The 25252-nt window shown below is 41.2% G+C and overlaps 1 protein-coding gene across 1 annotated transcript; it reads right to left on the bottom strand.

The window, feature by feature from the left end:
* Positions 1-1431: 1431 nt before the first annotated feature.
* Positions 1432-24934, bottom strand: tbc1d9 (TBC1 domain family, member 9 (with GRAM domain)). Its single transcript, XM_061057582.1, has 21 exons — positions 24182-24934; positions 16285-16395; positions 13974-14092; positions 12986-13214; positions 12047-12308; positions 11321-11528; positions 10747-10953; positions 10421-10585; positions 9811-9961; positions 7849-8063; positions 7629-7746; positions 7255-7540; positions 6969-7098; positions 6423-6521; positions 6078-6146; positions 5384-5624; positions 5188-5253; positions 4634-4720; positions 3620-3688; positions 3389-3492; positions 1432-3303 (listed from the first exon to the last, which is right to left on the bottom strand). Exons 1-21 carry the CDS (start codon positions 24300-24302, stop codon positions 2530-2532), a joined length of 3831 nt encoding a protein of 1276 aa, XP_060913565.1. The 5' UTR covers positions 24303-24934; the 3' UTR covers positions 1432-2529.
* Positions 24935-25252: the final 318 nt, after the last annotated feature.

Here is a 25252-nt window from a genome sequence, read left to right as displayed (position 1 = left end):
GTATATGTATATTAATCATTTAACATCTATCTCTATCATGTGTCTGAAATCTGCACAAAGGCTTCTTTTAAGTGAGCACACTTTCCTGTGATTGGCTAACCTGAGCCACAACCCCAGTGTGTTTGGTCTACAAAAAGAGAGAGAGGCCCCATAACCAACAAAGGCTTCATACTGCTGGCTCTTTTCCATGTTGGATGAGATACAATCACTTGCACGTTAACGCTTAAAATGCTTACATCTAGATCTCTTTTCAGACATATTTTATAGACCGAGAAATGAGGCCATATCTCCATTTTTGATGCTTTCTGTTCTCACCATACTTGCAGCATTGCTCCACTAAAATAGAAGCTGTAACGAATGCAGATCAGAAAGTAGTTTTATGATATACTTTGTTATAGATTTTAAAGTGTAGGGTGCTGGTGGCCTAGTGGTTAGTTTGCGCGCCACGTTGTGTTGTGAGGCTGAGTCCACTGGGTTCAAAAATAATTACTCTAAAAAAGTTATTTTTAATCTGCACCTTTTCCAGAGACTTATGCATGTAAAGGTAGAATAACTCATAACCTTTACTAAAGTGAGTTTATAATTTACTAGTGTTAAATTACTCTGCATCAAGTACAGCATCCTGCACTTGACTTAACTATGTTGGAATTTTCATTAAAGTTTATTTAAATAAAATCACTCATAAATCAACCCAATGGATCACAATATTGATTTCTGTTTCTTTTCATTGATAATTTATTATGATTTATTCATTAGATTATTTAATGCTGAGCAACACATCGTATTTTGCAACCTCATTCGGTAAGTTTCTATTTGAAAACTAAATCTACAAAGTACTTCACTTTAGGTGTCACTTAAATGTAGTGTTGAAAGAAATACAATACTTCCCTTCCAGGGGCGCTGATGACCTAGCGTGCATGCACATACCCCATGTACAGAGGCTTAAGTCCTCAAGACCTGATGGCGTAGGTTTGAATTCCGACCTGTGGCTCCTTACCTGCACTCTCCCCGATTTCTGACAATATCCACTGTCCTATCTCTAAAACAAAGGCATTAAAAGCCCAAAAATAAATCTGAAAAAAATCTTCCCTTCCTGTGAAATTTACGAGTATAATTATTTGAGTGCTCGCTATGGGCAGCCCTCTATCTGTGACATCTCTCCATTAGTGCATGTCCATATGATCCTGTTTGTGCATGAGTGTGTAGCACGTTCAACAACAAGAGTGTAAAATTGAATTTCCCCTCTTGAGATTCATAAAGAATATCTTCTTCAACAAAGTGACATGGAACTAATATAGTATTGTTTTATTCTGGGAATACATTATCTTCCACCAGGTGGCAGTAACACTCAGTGTCTGTGGTTGTATAATGCTCCTCAGTCTGATGATGTCAAAGAAACAGGCCTGAGGCGTTGTACTGTGCAGTACTGAATCAATCCTACTGGTACTTTAATTAGATGGAGTGACACACACAATGCATCAGAATCCAGAGTAACAACACATGGACTTTTAAAAAATAAAAATATTCACATTGAAAAGAGCAGTGTAAAAATGTACAGAGCAAAACAGATAAAAAAACACATGTGCAAAATAAAAAATAAAAAGGCAGACATTAAAGTTTGGAGTGCAGATAACAACAGCTACAGTATGTAGATGGCAAGCAAAAACATGTTAGTGAATCACATCATGTTGTAAACATAAAGGTAGTGCAGCCTCTCTATTTAACTGTACTTTATAGTGTAATTATTATTTCTTAGCTCACATGACTTCCTTATAACTCAGTGACCATCAGGTGTGTCTTTTAAATTAAAGAGGTTAAATCATTCTTTGTTTCCATAACTTTTACTGTATAAAGTGTTTGCAACTACGATAATTATCCAGAGAAAACCTCAAGGGAGCAATCATTTCATAAAGAGAATAGTTGTGTTTCCAGCAATACATGACAGTTCACTTTATCATTGAATTTCCACAGCTGTGTTTTGGGGGTTTTCCTCATATTGTCAATGATAGACAAACTCAAAATAGTTTGGGATTTCAGCAAATGGAATGGTAAAAGTAAAATTAATAAAAACAAGGTTTGAGCAGGTATAATGTTTGGTGACTGTACACAGACGTCAACATCTCAGTTTGAAATTCTTCTGTTCCTGTGGACATTTACATCTAGTATATAGCCTAAGAGAACTAGAGATTAAATATTTTCCACCTATGCATATTGTGTTATACAGTACAGCTACTACATGTTCACACTGATTTCATTGTAGCAAACCTTTACTATTCATAACGTCCTGTTTCCTCTTAGCTGGACAGAATCTAGTGATTGTTATAATAAAAGTCTTTCACATCTGATAAAATAAACCGCTAAGAGCAGTTTTTTGGTCACATTCATTCAACCATCATACACACTTATTTTTACATTGACCTTCACTCTCCTCTAAATGACTCACAGACATTTTTCACACCAATGACTGATGAGAACATTTTCCCTTTAAAACAGCAGAGTCTTTCTGGAAATCCTGTTTTAAAAACGGCCTCAGCCAGAAAGCGAGATCTCATAGTCACTTGTTGACAGGGGGCGCCCAGTTTTACGCACATTCTTAGCGTTGGTTATACGGGCTGCCACGTCCACCGGCTTTTCAAAATAGTGCACCAGGGCCTGCTCGGTGAGCACAGAGGCCAGGAACTGCTCAAACGTGATGGCCCAGTCTTTATCGATGCTGGTGCTGTGAGGCATACCTCTGTCCTGTGGTTCACCGCCGCGAGCTCGGCTACTTCTTTCAACATTATGGCCGTCCTCGCTGCGTACCAGCACCGTGTCATCTGCGATGTCCTCGCACTGCAGCTTGTCATCCAGCTCGTGGGAACCCGCGCTGAGCACCGAGTAAGACGACATCGAGGTGTCATCTTTGGTTTCATCGTCTGAGATAAGCATGGCGGAGGACGTGCCTGTGTCTTTAGGGGACGCGTCCTCCAGCTTGATGTCTTGCATAGGTGGCAGCTGCTCGTCCCCTTTGCCCTCCTCACATGGGCTCGGCTTGTTCTCCAGACCTGGGGGAGTGAAGGTGTCGTCTGACGCAGGCTCCTCCTGGGTGGTTTTGGGATCTTTGGGGTCTCTCCTGCACATGCTTGGCTCAGATTTCTCCATGTTGTGCTCCCTTCTGCCACAGGAGGAGGAGAAGAGCTTCCCCACCTCTCCCATCTCCAGCAGCAGACTGGTGACTGTGGCTGTGGCGTGATAGAGCTCCTGTTCAGATACATCCTCGCTGAACATGCTGTACAGGGTCTTGCAAAGCTCAATGAACTGGCTCTGTTGGACAAAACACATGAGGTTGGTCACTTCTGTTTCACAAGTTCATGTAAAAAAATTATTCAAAATGAGGTTAGACTCTTACCTGATTGAGCTTGGGGAGGTCTTTCATGTTTTCTAGTTTAGGTTTTGTCTCCTGGTTCCACAGTTTCAGGTAATGGCGGCATTCAGGAGTGTTTAGTTTCTTCACTGTAAGATGGAAAAGAATGTGGAAGTAGCATCAAAAGTATTTTTTTTTTTTACAGTTTTCAAGACTGATGATAAAGTTTAAAATTAATTGTGAATGTGTTGATGGTTGTTACACTGTGCTGCTCACCTTTTTCAGTCTTAAATGTAACTCTGACGAAGCCATCGTCCCTCTCATTTCTGCACTTCGAGTCGTTGCCTGAGGAGAATAGAGAGTGGACGAGATCAAATATCGACATTTGAAAGCCATATAGTATCCTGCTTTAAAGTTGACACTTCCCCCCCAGGTTTGATTTTGCATGCTTGTTATGTACAGGCATAATTTAACTAATGGACACTTGTGTTTTTGTACACACACATCCATCCATGTCAGTGCTGTACAAGATGTCTACATTGTCAAGATTTATAAAACCAAACACCTTTCAATTCACATTACCGGCCTAGAATTCCCCTCCAAAAAAAATTAATTGAAATATGGACACATCAAAGTGAAAACCCTCAGTCCTTGAGATGTAAATAGCAACATTCCTGTATCTCTCATCATCAGGAGTATCAGCACAACAAATGACCCGTGTGCTCAGAGCTCAATGAAAAGTACACAATAAACAGCTGAACACAAAGTGACACACAAAGCATAGTGATAGACATTGAACCGACTACGCATATTTTAGCTGCATCTGTAGTAGCTTTACGATCTTATTGTAATTACATCATTTCTATTCCTGCTAACATCAGTGTGTGAATGTGACAAATCAAACTGCAAATCACAGCACAACAGGTTTATTAACTCTCACACACACAGTGAATAAACATGCACTTATCTTAAATTGATCTGTGAGAGAACAACAGAAAGTCAATTAAACAGCTCTCCTGTTTTCATATTAAACTCCATTTATCCAGAAAAAAAAACAAGGATCTCTCTTTAATGTGTGGCTAACTCTTTTGAAGATATTTTGAAACGTGTACTGTGTGTGTTTATACTACCCAATGGGAGGAAACGGGGTTGGGGCTTTCGTTAAGGTTATTCCATGGTACTGGTATGAAATCAAACATTGGTGCACACAATCTTCATGCAGGTGCAGTAAGATGGATAATATAACAGTACATGAACATAGCGTGTTAATGAACAGGCTGTAGCTCGTACCAATGGATGTTTCTGGAGTGATGTCTTCAAAGAAGTACTGAGTGGCCTCGAAGGCAGAGTCCGGCTCCTCCTGTTCATGGGTGATTTCTGAGAGAAAAACCATTTGAGATTGGGGTTTAAATACATAATTTCTGAAAACATCATGTGAACAATTCTCGTCCTATGACTTTTAAGTCAAATTGAAAACTGACATTTCCTTTTATTAGAGAACAAGCCGATCTTATTAAACTCACTTTCACACTCATGCTAGCAGGTGATATAATGTGACAATTGTTCAGATTGTCAAAATGTTAATACATGTCATACTTCAGTATTCATTAAGTTCAACACAGAATTTTAAGTACAACAAGTAGTTTATAATGTTTTGTTCTCTGTCATGCTGACAAATATAATCCTGGGGAAGTGATTAGCTCAGTGATGTGAAACAAAGAGCTCAAACTTCAACATGAACAATTCGTTGGTACAGTTTATAATCCTGCTCCAATGCATGGGAAGACTTTTCTGCGCTTTCTAAAGAAAATACAATTCTGAACCGGGCATGGATGCACACTCACCAGGTAACACATGCATCTTGTAAAGGAGCTTCAGCTTCTCTGTGAGGTCTCCATGACACAGAACACCTAAAAGCACAGCGAGCTTTAGAGATCATCGGACGCATCTGAGCAGCGTCTCATGAAGTCAAAACAGCATTACACACATTTTTCCAAACTGGACTAACTGAGTTACAAACGACGACTTTACACTGCTCACCCAGGCCATTGATGAAGTCCCTGAAGTTGAGGAGGCCGTCTCCGTTCTGGTCGAGCAGGCGGAAGAAGCGCAGGGCGAGCGGGTCGGAGTGGACGCCGTTGGCCCACGTGAACAGCAGGTCGAAGAGGCCTTTGAACTGCTCCACATCAATGCGGTACTGCTCCAGGTACGGCAGGCTGGGGTCATGCCGCTCTGTGGGGTTACTGCTGCCACCCCAGTAGCAACTGGTCAGGTGCTCTGCCTGAAGAGAGGAAGACAGTGACGACTATAAAAATACTCCATGAAAGCAAAACCAATTTATACATTTATTTTAACGTAGGCAGAGCTGCTTTCGATTAAGTGTGAAGAAACAAGTTTGTGAAATCAATGTGCCTTCACTAATTGACAAAAAACCCTTAAGAATAGCTGTATTGTGTCTTGTTTGTGAAATACAACACACACTGACACTATGAAAGCAGTTTCACTCTTGAATAATCTGAATCATAACGCTCTGCCATTGAAGTCGCAAATAAATCTTAAACATGTGTTTATCAACAAGAAAAGCTTACGCTAGAGGAAAAAAGTAAAGGGACTTATGAAAGAGCTCCTCAGCTATTATTTATTCTCTCTTTGAAACACAATTACTGTTATTTTGTTTTGTTTTTACCCTCTCTCTATCCTCATGGAAGGACAGTCTCAGGGAGCTTGAACTCACCTTGAAGAGCACGTAGAGCTCCTCCAACTCATCGATACTGAAGGCAGTCTCTGTTACAATGGTCCTGACCTGAAACATGATGACATGAACTTTAAATAGAAGACAGAGAACTACTTTGCAAGAGAAAAGTCAATGACCATCCTGATGAATGTAGTTTATTTGATTTCACAGCTCGAAGAATGAAAAAAGCCTTTATGTTGGACAGTTCTCTGAGGACTTTGCTGCTACCTTCACAACAGGCTTGAGCAAAAAACATTGTTGTAAACACAGTACAAGAATCTTTGGGTTTTTTTTCCACCCACATACACCATGTTTCTATAATATGTAGGTCGGGGGGTTCCTTACCACGTTGCGTTTAGTCGTATCTTCAATGGTTTGGATGACCCTCAGTCTCTGTTTAAAGCGCATCTGTTCAATCACATCTGCACGGATCGAACCAAATTTCTGACGGAGAAGGAAAGACAGGAAAAAAAAAAAAAGGTCACTCCAACTGTGGCATCACTAAAGTCTGATTCTACAGTTAAACAATAAGAACGGCCACAGATTATTTTAGGCAGACAGCAGGGCGCCCAGTGGGATGATTTGAAGTTAGATTTAATCTATCAAAATAAAAAATAGACCACAATTCACTAAAAGCACAAATAACACATTCATATGAATTGGAAGGAGGGGGGGGGGGGGGCTGGAAGAGTCACACACTCGTGAATCTGTGTTTGAAGAATCCAAATGACTAAAGTGTACAAAATGTCAGGAGGCCTTTTAGAAATGTCAGAGAAGTACTTTTTCTCTCTGCATGTCTCTTCAAGGGCCACTGACAAAAAGAACAACACATCTTTACAAACAGTCATCATCATCATCATCATCATCATCATCATCATCTGGGTTAAATACCTCGTAGGAGCTGCGGAACAGTTTGAAGATGTCGACCTCAGGATGTGGTTCACCGTTGTCTGTCAGTAAGGAGTGGAGGTGGGGGATGGGAGGGAGGGTGCTGTCCTTATTGGTCACACTGTCCAAGTATCTACAAGACACACATGATTTATAAAGACCTCTTTCAGGTTTAAGGGATCAAATATGAATATTGTTTTCAGGGTACAGTTTGTGTTCTGCCAAAGAGAACAAGAAGAGGCTTCATGAAAGAAACCCTGGATATTTTGTCACCTTCTCCTCTCCTTACCTGCCCAGCACAGTCATGGCCTCTCCGTCGTCCTTGCAGCCCAGCAGCTGGTGGATGTTGGCGTGCAGCACGGAGAGCGCCAGCTGGAAAATGACCTTGATGCCGTCGTAGAAGAAGCAGTCCACCACCACCACTGCACTCTCAAACGGCATGACGGAGAGGAAGAGGGTGAGGAACCAGGAGAGCGAGATGGTGGAGATGACCCCCAGGTCCTGCATGCAGTCGTACAGCTGAGGGACGTACTCACGGGCCAGCTCCTCAAACACACCCTGATCGACGAGAGCTCCTGTGGAGAAGAAAACAAGTATGTTACAAATATTACAAAAATAGTTGATCAAACACATTAACACACAACAGATCACAAAGCTACTGACCTACGACCCTGGTGTTGTAGTAGTCGGGCAGCATCCTCTCACAGAGTGCCACCAGCAGCCAAAAAGCCTCCTCCTCTTTGGCGTAAAGCAGCAACACAGATGTCACAATATTCATAGCCTGCGGTGTGGAGGGAGAGCGGAGTGAGAATCCCAGTACTGTAAAGGACTAAACGTTTCAGTAAGTGAAAAAATACGTGTGTGTGTTTGAGTGTGCGTGTACCTGACAGTATCCGATGTTTGGGTTTCTGAATGCATACGCTGTGAGGACCCTGCGCAGCGCAGCGATGCCCATCTCGTTCTGAAAGGCCGGGTGTTCGGGGAGAGAGCGATGCAGGTCGCGCTCGATCTCCTCTGTGGCCAAGTTGTACTTTCCCATCGACTTTTCCACCAGGTCCTCATAGTATCCGGGGTGGGTGGCCATCTCGTTGATTGCCCCTGCGATGATACACATGCCATACAAATTGTGAAATAACTAGAACACAACACATATGGTTGACTTTTATCATACAAGTGAGGCATGAAATAAATGAATAAAAAAGGCATTGAATACCACCCTCCGATAGGCTGTAACACTATTATGCATCTATGCTGGGATGTGAAACTGCAGCTTCTGTATCTTGTGCAAAGGAGTATAATATTGTGATTTATATAATATATGGTCTGTATTTAATTTGAACAAGATTATCAAACCTATTCCAAGAAAAGTCCCTCTTTATATCAAATCCTTTGTCTTTGTTTACAGGCGTAACAAAACCATACTGCATGACACATTATTGATAAAGAAGGATTGTGTTAATACGATTAGGATATCCCAATTTATGAAGAAATCTCACGAAAACACTATATATAAATATAGATATAAATATAATGTATATGAATGTCTTAATGGAGCAAATATGGAACAACCCTAGAGAGAATCTTTTTACATCAGTGAATGAGTCATCTGTTTTTCTCACAGGGTTTCAGCACAGTTATTTAGATTAAAGTAAACAGGACTATTACCTAACTGGTTTCTTCTATTTCTGGTTCTAGGAATGTTTCAAACAGACAAGATAAATATTTGTCTTGTTGAAGGTCATTAAAAGGAAAAGTCATTAGATAATTGGTGCAGGTAAGGTCATGAAAGTGGGTCACTGGGGAGAGTAGGCGGGACTGTTTGTGACTCAGATCTGCTCAAGTGAGGATGAGTAAAAGCTGCATGTGCTGCGAGCTGCGTAAAGCATGACCGGGCCTGTAAACCAGAAAGTCTGGTGTGGGTTGATGCCTGAATATGCAGCATGTTGTTAAAGCCTGACAGTCGCAAGCTTTCTGTACGTAATGGAAATGTTTCATTTGGCTACTGTTGTGTTTACACACATTGAAAATGATCACGCTTGAGTACAATGCAAAGTAAGATCACTGTTTCAACTTAAGGCAACATTGTAAAGAGCTAGCAGTAGCTCAGGATATAAAAACAAGTTAAATATTTACAGTTGTTGCTTTAATGTACATGTTAAGTAATGTTTGTGATAAATATGCTGCTAATCAATATTTGAAGTTCAGAAAATCAAACATACAATTGCACATATAATGCTGTAGACTGGATTCTTGAGTACTGTTTTCAAAACATTCACATGAAGTCCTTCACAGTGTCTAACTTTAAAAAAGACATTTATTGGAAATGTTTCGGTACAAGATGTTCATTCTTGGGAGGAAAACTCTGTATGTCTCTGTCTCCAAGAAAATGCACATTTTGTCGACTCTCAGCTATTGACCCAGTGGTCGTTCACACAGAGTCCCTGAAAAAAAGTGAAAAAGTGGTCCATAGAGGACTGAAGAGAAAATAAGAGAAAAGGAAGTTCTGTAACACAAAGTTTCTTCTTTTTTTTAGGACTAAACATCTTCCAAAGGAAGAATGTGTTGATAGAAACAACAACTTGTCAGTGAAGTTGAATGGCTGAAAATGTAAAGTTATACATGCATTTGTAGTCTCACATTAACTTTCTAAGTTTCTAACTTCTCTAACATCATGTGTTTACCAACACACTGGCATGAAATCTGCATCAAATGACGTTTTAATTGAAAGTGAGCACGTAGTGTGCAGGGCGTGGTGTCATTGGATAAACTCTACATGAATCATTCATAGTGTCTTATGCTCAGGGTGTGTTTCAGCGTGTTTACTTCTCTCTGAACATTAACTCACCAGAGAAGAGCAGCCACAGCTCTCCTCTCATGCTCTCTGGGATCCCCTTGAGGACCAGCTCCTTCGTTTTCTCCGTGCGGTACATACACACTCCCTGCCCATACTCTGTAAAGTGGTTTTTCCACGCCTGCTCCTTTAGGAACTCCTTAGCCTGAGCAGAAAGGAAAACAAATGTATGAGCAGCAGATTAAACACAATAACTAAACCTTTCTGTCTGTAGAATTGTTCTTCGAGCTTCCACAGCAGCTGTTTGGTTGAATACATGATGAATCATTAACATGATTAATGTAGCATTATTCAGGGTCAATGTCCCATTAAATTGAGGTCTACAAATGTTGTGCTTTAATTCCATCCAGTTTTGTAGGAAAAGAGAACCCAGCTAAATTGTTGTCTGTTGTCAATCGGTCATGCAGCTTTATATCCAAAGAGTCCAAGGGTGTGAAAATGAAAATTATGGAAAGGCAACCAGAAATGTCCAAGACCCAAAAAGCCTTTGACTGAAGCTGAACAAATTAGGATTATGATAAATATTATAAGAAGAGAATTCCCTACCACGCTTGACATGATTAAATATGTTCATTCATACTCAACAGAAGTGTGTTTTACCCACCAGCTTTGGATTGAACTCCTCGGGTGAGCCGCGGCGGTACAATGTCATGAGGGCCTGCGTGGCGGTGGGCACACTGCTGTCGTTGAGGTTGAACGTGCGCTCGCTTTCTGAGCCCAAACTGTGCTGTGGGCTGCTGGAGAGCAGAGATCCATGCTGAGAGTAAGCCTGGAAGGGAGAGGCAACATATTCAAGATCGAGAGCTTTGAAATGGTAACCGTCACCTCACCACTGCTCTTTACAAACATTCAAATTAGTTTATTTTTCCTATCATCTCACAGTTAAATAAGAGTTAAAGAAAGTAAAGAACAAGCCAATTCAATCTTTACCTCATCATCTGAGCTGTTCAGGCTGCCTGTGAGTTCCCTCTCCAGGTAGATCTTGGAGCTGGTCTGCTGCAGGAAGTCAGAAATCCTCTGGACCAGGAAGTCTCGGTCCTTCAGGTTTGCAAACAGGAAAGTCATACGGTTCTTGGTACTGATGGAGAGCGGGCTGGGCAGCACGTTGGAGCTGTCTGCCTTCTCCACAATGGTAACCTGAAAGCAAAAAAAAGATAGCTTCCATTATCTTCAGAAAAAAAGTGAAAAATGACAGGCAGCCACATTCTTGGCTAAAATGTGTCAAACATAAGAATTGTTTTAACTTTTATCTCACACCACTCCAGACAGCAGTGCACATCAAAGGTATGAGGTTAAGATAATTCACTGAATCAACACAGATAGCAACACAGAAAGTGGTTCTTACATAAAGATAGGTTTTAACTAAAATGTATAACTTTCTACATAGTTTTAGCCTTGCTGTCTGAGCTAACTGACAAAGCTAATGTTACGATTAAAACGGCCAAAATATGACCAAAAACTACTATTATTAAGCTTTCACTAAACAGACATGAGAATAACTCACCTCACGTAGTGGGATGATGAGGCTGCACATCGTCTCCTCTTTGCTGGTGAAGCAGATGTAGTTGGTGGAAACAAACATCTGACCCAGGATGTGCATCTTGTTAAAGGGAGTCCACAGGGTGCAGTCTGTGTGCCCGTCCAGTTTTTCATCTTTGGGCAGACGAAAGAGCGCTCGGTAACGCTCACTCTTAGCTCTGGCGTCCAGATCCCTAAAGAATGGGAAATGAAGATGGATATTAGACAGCAGAATTTTGTTAATATTTGATTGAACATCTTTATTGTTGTACAATCCGGATGAACAACAATTATTTTTTTCTTTTGGAGGCCCAAATACGTTATAAGCAAAAGCAACCATTATAAAAGCCAAGATAGACTGATCAAATAATACACTGCAGGGAAACAAAGTCATGCTTACATAAATGTGTTGACTGGACAAATTTGGGTTCTTGAGGCCATTCTTAAGAGCTCAAACGCCAGATAGAGTAAAAATAACACATAAATAGCCCTTTTATTTTCAGAGATTTGGGTTGTTCTTTTGCAGCTTTTGAAACCTAAACCTGCGATACCGTTCTACACTTCACCCTCTGTCCTTGAGTGCCTTAATAACCAACTAGTCCACAAACCATGACACATTAATGTTAAATCAACCGTTTGTCATTAACAGCTTCACCAGCATTCAATATTGATTAGCATTAAGTGTTCCCGCTCTGCATCAGCTCTTCCTCACCTCTTCAGTGCCGACACCTTCTTGGGAGACTTCTTCTTGAGCTTGGGCAGCGAGCGGTCCTGCTCGAAGCCTTTGTTGTCCAGCAGCTGCCGCATGGCGATGTTGGCCAGCTGCTCAGCCAGCTTGAAGGTCTCGTTGATGTTGAGGAAGACGGAGAAGACGTGCTCGTTGAGGCGGGTGTTGACCTTGATGGCATCAGGCAGCAGGAGAGTGGCGCTCTTCTCCAGCTGGGTGATATCGGCCCAACGCACCACCAGTTTGGCTGAAAATTAAAAAAAAAAAAAAAAAAAAAAAGCATTAAGAGACAAAAGTTTATATTGACAATTTACAACCTTAAGTTACCCTCAGAATTTTGTTTGTGGGAAGCATGAAAAAAATACTTGTGATGAATGATGAATAACAATTTTAAACCTGGCTAACAGAGAGGGGCGGGATTCAGACAGGTATAATATCTTCTTGCACTTGAATTTGTGATTGTAGTTTTTAAAACAAAAATATATTTTTAGATAAAAATATAATCTACATCCCAAAAAAGTGTCTGAAAGAAAAAGGCAAAGACATAGCCAGGGAAGATAGGAACACTATTTTAGTAGTTTTCTTCTATTCATGGAGTGTAAATCAATTAACCCTCATGCATCACTATGGACATTTTTGTCCTTAATGACTTAAGAGGGTAGTAAATTAAACGGATGCCTGAGGGTTAAGGAGTTCTCAAGAGAAGAAACTAATGCAGTAAGCAGTGTGCTTAAAAAGGTTGGCTTATCATTTTCCTCTCATGTTGGCTTTTCCTTTGTATTTATTTTATTGACAAAAAGGTATTTTGCCGTTTTATGCCTGCGTAAAATCCTACATGAATTAGCAGTGGATGAAAATGTCTTAACAGACCCTGAGAGAGTTTTGTAATTGAGTGTATGTGTTCACACAGAGTCTCTACCCTACCTTCTTTTCCCAGTAAGTAGGAGTAGAAGCAAATGTGGTTGATGCTGAGGTAGAGCCAGCCCTGCCGCGGCACTTTGCCCTTCCAGAAGCTGCAGGAGTAATAGTTGACCAGCTTCTCCTCCTCCGGCATGCCAAACAGCTTTCGGAACTTGGCGCTGGCCTCCTTGAACTTGTCCGTGTCGTCGTCTTCTTTGACATCGTGGTTCTTGTTGTACTCTGCGATGATGCCCTGTGGCAAGATGGAAAGAAACAGAATGAGGGACTGTTTAGAGAGAAACAGAAGCAGCAGCAGTGTATGTTACTGATGAAAAAAAACAATAACATCATTATGATTTTATTTATCCAGCGTCGGCTACATTGGCTCTACGTTACAGACTGAAACAGGCTTTTTTTTCATGAGTTAACGAGAATAAATTCAGACATTGTTCCCGCCTGGGGGATTTCTGTGTTTTTTTTTTAATGTACTCATGACTGCAGCAGTGGTACTGCTTACTTGACAAGTCACACACTTAGCCTCTTTATATCTAAAATGACTGCTCCACCGTCTCATAAACACTGGCAGGAGTATGTAATGGCACACTTTGAACACAGACAGTTAAAAATTCTTAAAAGTGTGGGGCGCCGGATAGCCTAGCGGTTACGTTGTGCACCCCATGTACAGAGGCTATAATTCTCGTTGCAGTGGCCATGGGATGGAATTGGACCTCAGCTGCATGACATCCCCAACTCTCTCCGCCCAACATTTCCTGTCTTCAGCTGTCCTTTGTAATAAAAGGCAAAAATGGCCTAAAATTACCTTAAAAAACACCCACAGAAGTACCTACACAGAGTATCCTACATGGTTACCACATGAGTGTACTTCTGTCTCTCTAAATATGTTTGTTTGTTTAGATGTTAACAACTACATCAGTATCTCACATGGGACACCTTTGAATTTGAAGTCCAGACATCTAACCTCATTCATGATTGGACAGAACAAAGTAGTTACCTGGACTTTTCCCTTGACAAAGGTGGTGATGTCATTCTCGTTCTCAAAGATGGACAGGGTCTGCAGCAGGTTGTGTTCCAGCCACTCCCAGTGCTCGGTGATCTCTTTACGGGACGTTCCTGCACAGAAGAGAGGAGGAAAAGAAAGTCAGAGGGCTACACCCCTGAGTCCACGGCATGACGGCGTATTGTTTTAGAAATAACAGACATCAGGGCTATGTTCCAGTACTAAGCCGTTGGTGAATTGGTGGAAACATAGCTGAGGCTGATGAGAGAGACTGGGCCCTTTATTTTGTATTTCTGAACTATGGGATGGGGGATCCTCCTCTAACAGGACCACCAGGTGAAATATGCCAAAGAGCATTAGTGCAAATTAAATATCAAGAACAAAGAGTAGATATACATGCACAAGTTTGATTTCATGTTTGAACAGAAACAGTTATAGGACCATTTTGATTAAGTCATCAATGAGGATGAGGAGATTTTTCTCACGCCAGAGGAGAAGTGGGCTGCAGTAATGGCTGCCTCTGTGAATCACTATCCTCTCGACAGTGCTGCACGCAGCCTTCAGAGAGTGCACATTCACTGAATTAGCCATGTCTGCCAGACTGCTCCACTCTGCTGCTATCCCTGGGTGGAGGATTTAAGCACTGGGAGGGTTGGAGAGGGAGGGGAGGCGAGGGAGGGATCAATTGCCATTACAGAGAGCCAGGCTAGCATTTGTAACCCTCCATTTCAGAGAGGGAGCAAATACCAATAAAGTGAGGAGGACTTGCTGAATTAAACACATTATTGCACAAATAAAAAAACAAATTTAAATTCTCTTAACAGGATCTCTGGGGACCAGACTTCGTTGAGTTTGAAACTATAGTTTACTATCGCAGATTGACCCTAATACATTGTTCTCATCAAGCATCCAGACTCATTTCTTTGCATTCACAACATGAGGCGAGTTGCCTTTAACTTTCCCCACACACATATGCAAATAAAGATGTCGGCAGCACACACGGCACATAACGAAACATCCTTAAATCCTACGCTGTACATGTCTGCGCGTAAATGACCATGGGTGAATCACAACATCATTTAACTGAAGCGGAATTAACCACGACGCTAAACAAAGAAGAACCATGAAAGGATTTTTAACTTGAACACGTATTAAGATTGTTTCTCATTGGTTTCATGTTCAGCTTCGAATAATGCATCACTTATTTACAAATGATCTCACTGCAAAGAGTTTAAAAAAAAGGCAGGATTTAAATGTATCCAGCACAAGAACAGATATATTTGACTTCACTCATTCTTCGGCCTCTACATGGCAGTACAACTCATCTGCAGACAGTGAGATATGCATCTTCAAGCCCAACAAATGTTGACTCAAGTGACACTGCAGAACCGCTGAAGGCACTTTTACTCCTGAAGACCTTTACAGACCTGTTTGAAAAGTACAACTTCAATCCCACATGAGCGGCCATTTTCAGCCCTTCCCTTCGAAAGTCATTCTTCCCCTAAATGTTTTGTGTGGTGCTAAAATGACAACTGAAACATGTTTTGAGGAACGACTAACAGTTTATGTTATCTTTTAAGGCTCCAGTGCTTCATAATCATGTGTACAAGCTTTCAAATGTAACGACCTGCTGGTTTTCTCCGTCTTCTGTGCTAGCTGCTGAATACTCTATGGATCAGTTTTAGGATGTTGAACTTTCTTTTCACTTTTCTTAAATGAAGACACTAAACTTTTAATTGATTATTTCAGAATTAAAAATGTATTTCTAATGAGAAATAAGTGTTACTTAGCTCTGGTGTGGTGTTCGTGGTCTAGCACATAGCTGGGATTGTTTTACATTCAGTGGCAAAATGAAAGCGAGAGTGCTGCCGCTAATCAGCCAGCAGTGTGGCAGCTAATTTGCATGATTAACTTTCAGAGTATGTCTACAAAGCATTCTCACTGGGACAAAGAAGATAAAAAAAGTTAAGCTTTGCGTATGCAGAATATGCAAATTCTGTTATTGTGAACACCAACAGAAGAAATGAATTTTAAAGAAACTCCATCAAGGTGGAAAAAAAAACATCTCTTTTTTTAAATGTTTGACTCCTGACCTTTAAAACCACCAGAGCACGATGTAATGTCTCGGCATTCTGCAGGATGATGGACATCATGTGTTGTGTGAAGGCTCGGGGAGGGGTCTAAGCTGGAATATCCCATCATGTACAGCTTAAATGTGCACCTGACGATGAGTAAGTATGTCTTCTTTCCTCAAAATACACCCATCTTCATTCAGTTAAACAACCAAGACTTAAGGTGCACATACCATGAGCGATGGTCCAGTATACTAAGGAGTCTGGGGTCTGGTACAGGATCCTATAAGGGGCCACACGAGCACTGGAGTCCAAGACCACATCCAGGGTCCCGACCAGCAAACCTGTGAAAAAGCCAAAAAAAAAAAATGCACTTATTTCAAAGGGAGAATCAAACAAACAGATTTCATAGACGGCTGAAAAGAGACCTTTAGATGTGTTGCTGCAAAAACAATCTAAAACTTCACACTCTGAAATTAAGTCATGACGCATGTTTGACTATAAATGTGTTTAGCAGAGAAACAAAGGCCTCACAGATTGCAACAACCGTAAATAACCATGTGAGATGCTTAACAAAATAAGGGTATTAATACTTTCAGAGCAGTTTGTCATGCTTAAGCACAGGGGAAACCCACGAGGTCTTGTGGTTCAGAGTTGACTGCACGAAAAACATCCTGAGGCTTGACATTAAATCCTTTTGTTTACTTGCTACACCGCTGATCTGCATATGCATGCACTCCATGTGAGTCCGTTTGACGAGGATTATGTTGTTGTTATGGACATGTTCACTACATTGGGTTTGTTATTTGAAGCCCTGAGATACAGATGACTGTGGGTTTGAAACTAATTGACGAGCTGAGATAAAAGTCACCAGTAGAAGAGCATGAATGAGGTAATAATGTTATGAAATAAACAGAGAGCCATTAAGCAGCAAAAAGGTTAAACAGATGACAATGTTTCTCTGTTTAAAAAATTGCTGCTGTTTTTCACACGACTAAATTGGCTAATGTTTCTCCTGAGCATGTGGGAGAGGCGATACAACTTTCCTTCATTACTTGACTGAACTACAGGTAGTAGTAACAGAACACAGACTATGTAGACAAAACAGAAACATGAGCTGTTTCTTGAATGAATGTATGAATAAAGACAGGAAATAAAGGGGGAATTGCTCACAGTGAAAAAACATTTTTGGAGAACAAATACATATTATTCTTAAACAGATCATTTTCTCTCTATGTTCAACTTAAAGATAACAATCAGAGTTGCACTTTTGCATTTTCTGTCCTTTGAAATGGTTTGTGTATTATAATAAGGTTATAGATTTAAACTAAATGACTCAATCCTCCTTTTCCAGAATTATAGGAGAACCATACGCTGGACACAAACTTTGAAAGACCAGCTCCAGAGCTAGTGTTTAGTTTGTCCTTTCTGGGCTACTGTAGAAACATTCCACAATTCATTTAGCAGACGCTTTTATCCAAAGCGATGTACATCAGAGAGACAGTAAAACACAAGCAACGATCTAGAAAGGAGGAAACAAACGTCTCAGTAAGTGCAGACGAACAGCTTTAAGTCTGATCGGGCACACAGCTGCTGACAGGCATTGTGCGAAGGCAAAGCACAGTTTTTGTTTTGTTTTTCTAAGTAAAGTTAATAGCCTATATCATCATAAACAACAACACTGACAGCTGCTCTTCAAAATTTCTAACCAGCATCAAAACCATCCTGAATATTGTCATCGTTGTCATCATCAATATCATTCAGTACGTAGGTGTTCATGAAAGAGCTGGGTCTTTGACTTTTTCTTAAAGGTGCAAAGAGACTCTGCAGATCGAATGGAGTTTGGTAGTTCGTTCCACCACCAGGGGGCGACAGAGGAGAAGAGTCAGATGCTTTTTATTGGCAGAGCATAGTGGGCAGGAGGAGGTCTAGACCTGGATGATAGACTTTAGGTAAGGAGGAGACGTATTTGTCGCTGTTATGTAAGCGAGCAGCAGAGTTTTAAATTTGATGCGAGCTGAAACTGGGAGCCAATGGAGGGAGATGAACCGTGAAGTGACGTGCTGTTTTGGGCTGCTCTTCTCCTTATATGTTGCTATACACTAATGAAAACAGATGAATATGATGTTTGTCTGCACATAGATCCCTCTAGACTTGTAACCCTCACAGCTGAAACTTTGGCGTGTGCTTTGATTGGTTAATTTTTTGATTTTTGCTACACAGCTATTGAAGGAAATAATGCACGTCCCAAATTTAGCTCATTACAGTTTCAACCACAACCATGATTACTTTTGTAAAAAAAATACTTTATTACTGTCTTCATAAAAGTTAGTATCTCATTTGAGTTTCAAAAGATTTGTCTAGCTTTTATCATTAGAAGAAAAATCTTTGACTTTGCGATTACGTTCGACTTTGTTAATGACTCGCCATCCAAGGAGATTTTTACAACCTGGAAACCTAAAAAGCTGTTCCTAATAATGGCTTAGAACACATCTTAGAGCAGTTTAAACCTTTAAAACCTTTTGTAAAGAGTGGCTAATTAGCCGGTGGTGCCAAAATCCCTTTTCACTATTTAGAAACCTGCAGAGAGCCAATTAAATGTATCATTTGGAGACCAATTTCCAGAGCTGTTAGTGACTGAATATTCTCCTGATTTCAGGGACTGTATATGTTAAACTACCGTGAGAGAGAGACAGGTTGGGGTTTTTTTGTTCAGCAGCTCATCGTGGGCAAACACACTATGAGTCACACAAAGAGAGAGGAGGGGGGAGAGAGGGGAGACGAGTGAGGGAAGCTGAAATGTTTTGTCTATCCTCGGATAAAAAGACAATAAAAAGGAGCCCCAATGACCTGGCGTTTATGTCGCGCAACCCATGTACAGAGGCTATAGTCCTCGTTGCAGCGGCTGTGGGTTCGAATCCGACCTCTGCCCTTTGCTGCATGTCATCCCCTTACTCTCTCCTCCCAACATTTCAAGTGGCCCAAAAAATAACTTAAAAAAAAAAAGACAATAAAAGAAGAAGAAAAAGGAACACCAGTGTGGTTTAGACTCAAAAGATTACGATCCATCACTCTCTGCCTCCTTATCCTCTTCGGTCCATTCCTTGCTTCCTTCTTTCCTTTCTTCCACGTTTCCCCTCACATCTCTCCTATGCTTAAGAAAACAACAATAAAGCAACTTGAGACTCAAACAGCAGGTGGATCATCATGTCTCTAAAACAGATGTGCTTATTCTCGTGCCGAATGCTACTAAACTGTCACTGACAGACTTATGTTTACACAGATAATATACTGTATTCTCTCGTCATTTCAACCTCTAATCTCTCGCCTCAGAGCTGAGGTAGTCAATAACAACAGTGTTTGTCTCTCATTGTGGGGAGAGTGTTAATCACACCGAAACTCGTGATAATGCTTCCTGACACCTTGGGTTCCTTCCCTTTGTGAGAAACAAACAACTGATGTCCTCTTTGACAAAAGATAATCAAAAGGTTGAAAAAGTTCAACTGTCGCTCACACTTTGACCTCAGTGACACATTTGTGATGTGTTGCTCTTTTTTTTTTTTCTACAAAGACTGTTTTAATTGCAACACCAATGTGATACTGCAACATGCAAGTACAGTTTGAGTGTACCTCAGGTCTTGTGGTGAATTTTCATGAAAAGCAGAAAAAAAGTGGATGTTAAATGTGCAACCTATAACGTGTGAGTTGAGGTATAACAACGGAAATGGAGGTGGGGGGGGGGGGGGGGGGGGGGGGGGGGTTCACAGCAGAAACGAGACCACTGAAAGTTTAAGACCCCTCACCATTCACCTTTGTCCTCTCCTGTCAGTACGTGAAAACCAAAAAAACAGACAAGAGACAAAGCAGCAGATTAAACTTGATTCTTTCTGTGTTATGCTCAACAAGCAACAGCCAACGTCGCCGACACTTCATGTGACAGCATTTTCCACCTCACACCTCTGCATTTAGAGAAATGCCTTCCTGAATGAGTGGGTGCACGGGCCTACAAAACAAAAACAAAAACAAAAACAAAAACACACACTGTGATGGGTGACGTGTTCCACTTGTTATTTCTAGAGGCCGGAAAACACTCTCCCTCTTAAAAGAGCAAGCTATAAAGTCATGTGAAGCTCTGTGAATCTCTTTTCAGAAACAAGGAACCAATCAGAGCGTCCTATTGTGGGAGCAAAAACAAATCCCCTTCCCTAAAACATTGGTTATTTTTACTCAGAGAAGGAACAAGAAACCAAAACCCATCAGGAATACACCACCTATACTTGTTTCTCCTGTATATGCTCTTTTTTGTTTTTGTTTTAAAGAGGGGGTGGATGCTGCTGGAGGGTGTTTGCATTGAGAACTCAAGGGACCAAAATCTCCCTCAGACTCAAATCAATACAGTGTCAGATAACAGAAACATGAGACAAGCCTATATCACAGTTTCCCCCACCTCCACATACGCCAGTATCAAATGCGTGTACCGGCACACCCATCATTTCGCAACACATTTGCATCTACTGAAATTTAACCTTTAAGTCATAAAGGCCAACAGAGCTGGTAGATGGGCGGTATCTGTCTGACGTGACCCACTTCCAGCTAAACGTACAGTAACTACCAGCTGGATTGTGAAATAAAATGTTGTACAGTGACCCAGTGCGTTTATCACCCTTGTTTCAAATTGCGCAACAAACTGCTGACTCTGACTTTATGTACATCCTGATTCTTTCTGCTTACTCTCTGAAGATTCTCTCAAGCTGTCCACATACAGTCAACAAAGAACATCTGCATGAACCATCTCTTTGTCCTTCCTCCCACACGTTCCTCTGCATGCAAACTATACTGTACGGTAACACAATCAGTGACCTCTGTTAGAAGCTGGTGGTTTATCAGCTTTCATGTGTCATGAAAATGATATCAAAACACTACAGTGAGCAGTTAACATACCATTCTGTAGACTGACCTGCTTGCAGCTTTGTCGGGTTGCTATGTAATTTGTTACGAGACTGTGCCATATTGAGGTTGATCACATTGAGGATTTCCATTTAAAACCCTGCTGGTCTAACACATGTGGTATTTTTGCAAACAGGATTTCTTTCTAAGACATGTAAATCCTGAGAGTGCTGATTAGAATCACATTCGCTTGCTTACACGCTGCTTCTTCTTCACTGTTTTTTCTGGAACCTACACTTAAAAAAAAACTTTGCTCCCCAGTACAACTACAGGTGTAAAACATTTAAGACTTCATTTCAAACACAGCTTTTATTCTTTAAAAGCATTGTATTGACTGGTACAAACACCAATAATGCAACACTTGTACACATTGATTTTATCCCACAAGCTTTTGAGCGTTAAAGGGCGACCACAATGGATTTATACTTGAGGGGGGAAAAAAAGAAAAGTTCAATCCTTTATGTTTATTCAGATACAGTGGTTGAACTAGAATAAATATCACACTGATAAAGAACTGATGGCATTTTGAGAGCCAGAGTTATCTTTTTGACTCATCAGACTCAGAGGTTTTTAGAGAAGCTTTGTTGGACACCCCAACAGTCCAGTAACTTTAATGTTCAAAACCCACAAAACACGTTCTCTCAAGGATCTGCACAAGCTGATCACAATGTTAAATCAACCTGAAGTCTGTATGAGAATCAGAAAGTTAAGGTTTAGTCGTGCAAAGAAAACACACAGTTGCCTTTTTCTCTCCTCCAAACTTCCTTCGCTCTGGCAATAGAGCTCAGGTCCTGTGAGGTCAGATCTGCAGGTATGGGTCTGGCTCAGTAAAATCCTCTATACTGGCTCTGTTCATGGTTTCTACTCTTCTTGGAGGAAGAGCTGGTGGACAATGCCAGGGTCGCTGGGCGCAAGGCGCCAACTGGCACGCAGTGCTAGTCAGCAATCTCAGCATTTACATAATAATGATGACATCATCGCCTGGCAGCACTCAGCACACTTTATGTTGCCACAGTAGGAGACGGCTGTGGGTCTTTTCTTAAATTATTCATGCCAACGAAGATCTAATCACAAATATGATATCATACTCTGAATTTGAAACCAGTTTTTAACATCTGGATGTACAGTAAGTCAATCTGAAACGAATGGTCTTTATTAGTCAGACCAGGATGAGTAAAAATAAGATAAGATACATCTTGAGACAAGATTTCATGTTCTGTGTCCCTCTAACATCTCTGGGTTACAATAATATTGGCAATTAAATGCCTTAAATGCAAATTAATGTAATAACCTGGATTATGAGGCATGGTGTATGATTTTTCCTTCAACTTTGTTTTCTTTGTATATCTTTTTTTCCAGGGGGCTTTGTTTAGATCAGTTGGGAGAGCAAGCACCCACAGAGGCTAGAGTCCTCGACGTATCAGCCACGGGCTTAACTCCAGACGTCGACCCTTTGATGCACGTCTACCTCTCTCTCTCTACCTCTCTCATATTCTGTCTCTCTTCAACTGTTATTTCTGACACTGGTGAAAGGCAAAAAAAATCATCTTCAAAAACCCAAAGAAGAAACATGGCAGCTCACCTGGTAGAGCGTGCACCCCTTAGTCCTTGCATCTGCACCAAGGTTCAGTTTCCGCCCTCAGCCCCTTGCTGCATGTCATCCCATTTCTCTGCCAATTATCTCATGTTTCTCTAACGCTTTCAAGATGCAATAACGGCAAAAATGCTAACAATGAAAAAAAAAAAAAAACACCTCATAATCACAGAACAAATGGTGTTATGGGGTCTCAGGTGAAAAGAGTGCAAAGAGTGGCGACACTGACCGACACCGGGTGAGAAATCCTCATCAGGGAGCAGAAACTGATTCTGATCGACACCACAGACCAAGAGCGAGATGGAAACCACTTTCACCTCAGATATCAAGGGCATTACCATGAAACCACCAAAGCCCCATGTTCAGTGTGTCAAATGGTTTAAGAAGATTTCATGAATTGTAAATCTGTTTTGAAATATTGCAGCATGCAACATCAACACACGTGATAAGTGATCTTATTACCTGACCATGAGGCGGTGTGTCAAAATGTGCCATTGTGGTCTTGATGAAACCAATATAGACATTGCAAAAGGCTTCATTCTTTTATTAGTCCAAGTATTTCAACGTGGTTACAAGGGGGAGAAATGGTACAGTGTCATAGATCTTTTTTTTGCAAGGTTTCCACAGAGGTAATCCTGCACGTTATAGTGTTCAACTCAAAGTACGGATCCTTCAAATGTTCATCTATTAAAGGTTTCTTCTAGAAAATAATGATCTTCTTTATTGCCTCAGAGCTGTTAAAATGCACTTCATCTCTTAACGCCTGACACTTTCTGACTGCTACCAGCTGTATCTAGATCCAGGTCAAGCTACGAAAACCAAATCTCAAAACACTGACAGAAAAAGAGGACGGATGCTGTTAACTGTGAACCTCAGACAGTCATCTCCATAACCTGTCCCTCTTCCTCCTTCTCCTCTTCATCATCATCATCCTTCTGCTGCTGCTGCTTGACCCATTTTGGATAGAATAAGCAAAAGGGAGCAGTGTGTGTGTGTAAGAGAGAAGAGAGAGAGAGGGAAAAGGAGAATGATTCAGCACGAGCATGCAAACAGACCGTGTCTCTCTGGTTGGTGGTCAAACAGATGCACTGTTGTTAAGACTCCTCGGCCATTAGCAGCTGCACAAGAGATGCAGCTTTAACTGCCTGTATAGTGTTGAAACCTACTGAAACCCACTTTATGGATTAATGTCACCACAGGTTGCCGACACGTACGACCTCATTTGTAGAAATTACAAGATCAAAAAGGTATTTGTGTTGGACTTTGTTTGATTTCATCAGCCGTGGTCAAAGGTCCCTTGAAATCAGAGTACAAGAGAGTGGACAAAACCAATAAGAAGCTAAAAGACACTGTAGGTGTTCTTTCCTAACAGGCACATTGAGGTGAAAGGCCACCTGTGGCAGCTGATAGGTCATGTGATCATCACCCATCAGTCCATGTGTTTTCTGATGTCCAACAACAACAACACAAAATCCCCAGCTGACATCTTAATATGCTGTTACATTTCCACAACCTTCAATCCTATACATCTTAAATAATACATGCATATCGACATATTTCCTACTGAACGGCATAAAAATAGAACTCACCCGCCAGTCCTCCGCCTCCGTCCCCATGGCCCTTCCGTTTCTGAAGGATGAAATATGGATTTGCTCTCTCGGTGATCCACAACGCGCCTGCCAGTAACACATCTTCGGGACTGACCCACATATTTCTCCTGGTTTTTTAAGGGAACATTGAACACACGGGACTGTGACGGCGACCATCAAACTGCTCCGACCAGGAGGGGTTATTCAATTATTAAAAGCCCAGATGGAGGCCTGTTCTCTTCCCACACGACCCTAAAAAATAATCGGATATATCCGAGCGAGAGTAAGACGCACATGCAAGTGTTAATTAAAAAAAAGAAAGAAAAAAAGCTGCAGGGCACGATTCGACTCGGGTCGGCCTGCAAATATGGAGGTCCAAAAAGCAGCGTGCACACAGACCTGCCCTTACAGCACCTGTCTCCTGCGTGGGTTTAAATATAAATTAATTTTCTTCGATGTTTTCGTTGGTAGCCTGGCTCGGTTAGTTGCCGCACAGCGCAGTGCTGGATCAGGCTTTGTTGTTCATGCCCCCGTGGCAGGTGCGATCCCGACTGAAACACGGTTTGCGTCGCTGTTTAGCGGAGAAACAGCGTAACAGCCGCTCGACATGAACACTTACTGCTCCGTGTGCTCTCTCGGCTGCAATGTTCGCTCTAACGAGTAGGCAGCACGATTCTATTTCAACAGTTAACCCGACAAAACGCGTCTGTCCTGTAGCCTACTCCTCCTCTCCGCCTCGTTCTCCTGCGCTGTAGCGCCGCCGCTGCTGCCGCACGTAAAATACAGCGAGCGCGTCACGGACTGACCACCGCGCGACGTCAGCGTGCAGGAGGTTGAGACACGTGGGCAAATAATTAATTAATGAAAAACATATATAAACCAAGGTTCAATCACTCTCTGTGCATTATTCATCAGTACTTTTGTAATAGATTGTATATATTTTTAACAAACAATGGTAGATATAAAACAATGTATCTTTATTTTTTTTGTTTTAGTAGTATTTCTGTCTTCCTCTTGTTATTTTAATTATTTATACCATGTTAATTTCCATCAATTGGGGCTCAATAAAGA

Source organism: Labrus mixtus, chromosome 2 (genome assembly GCF_963584025.1).
Source record: "Labrus mixtus chromosome 2, fLabMix1.1, whole genome shotgun sequence".
Taxonomy (NCBI): Eukaryota; Metazoa; Chordata; class Actinopteri; order Labriformes; family Labridae; genus Labrus; species Labrus mixtus.
The sequence above is the reverse complement of the archived record's forward strand: the minus strand, read 5'-3'. Positions and strand labels throughout refer to the sequence as shown.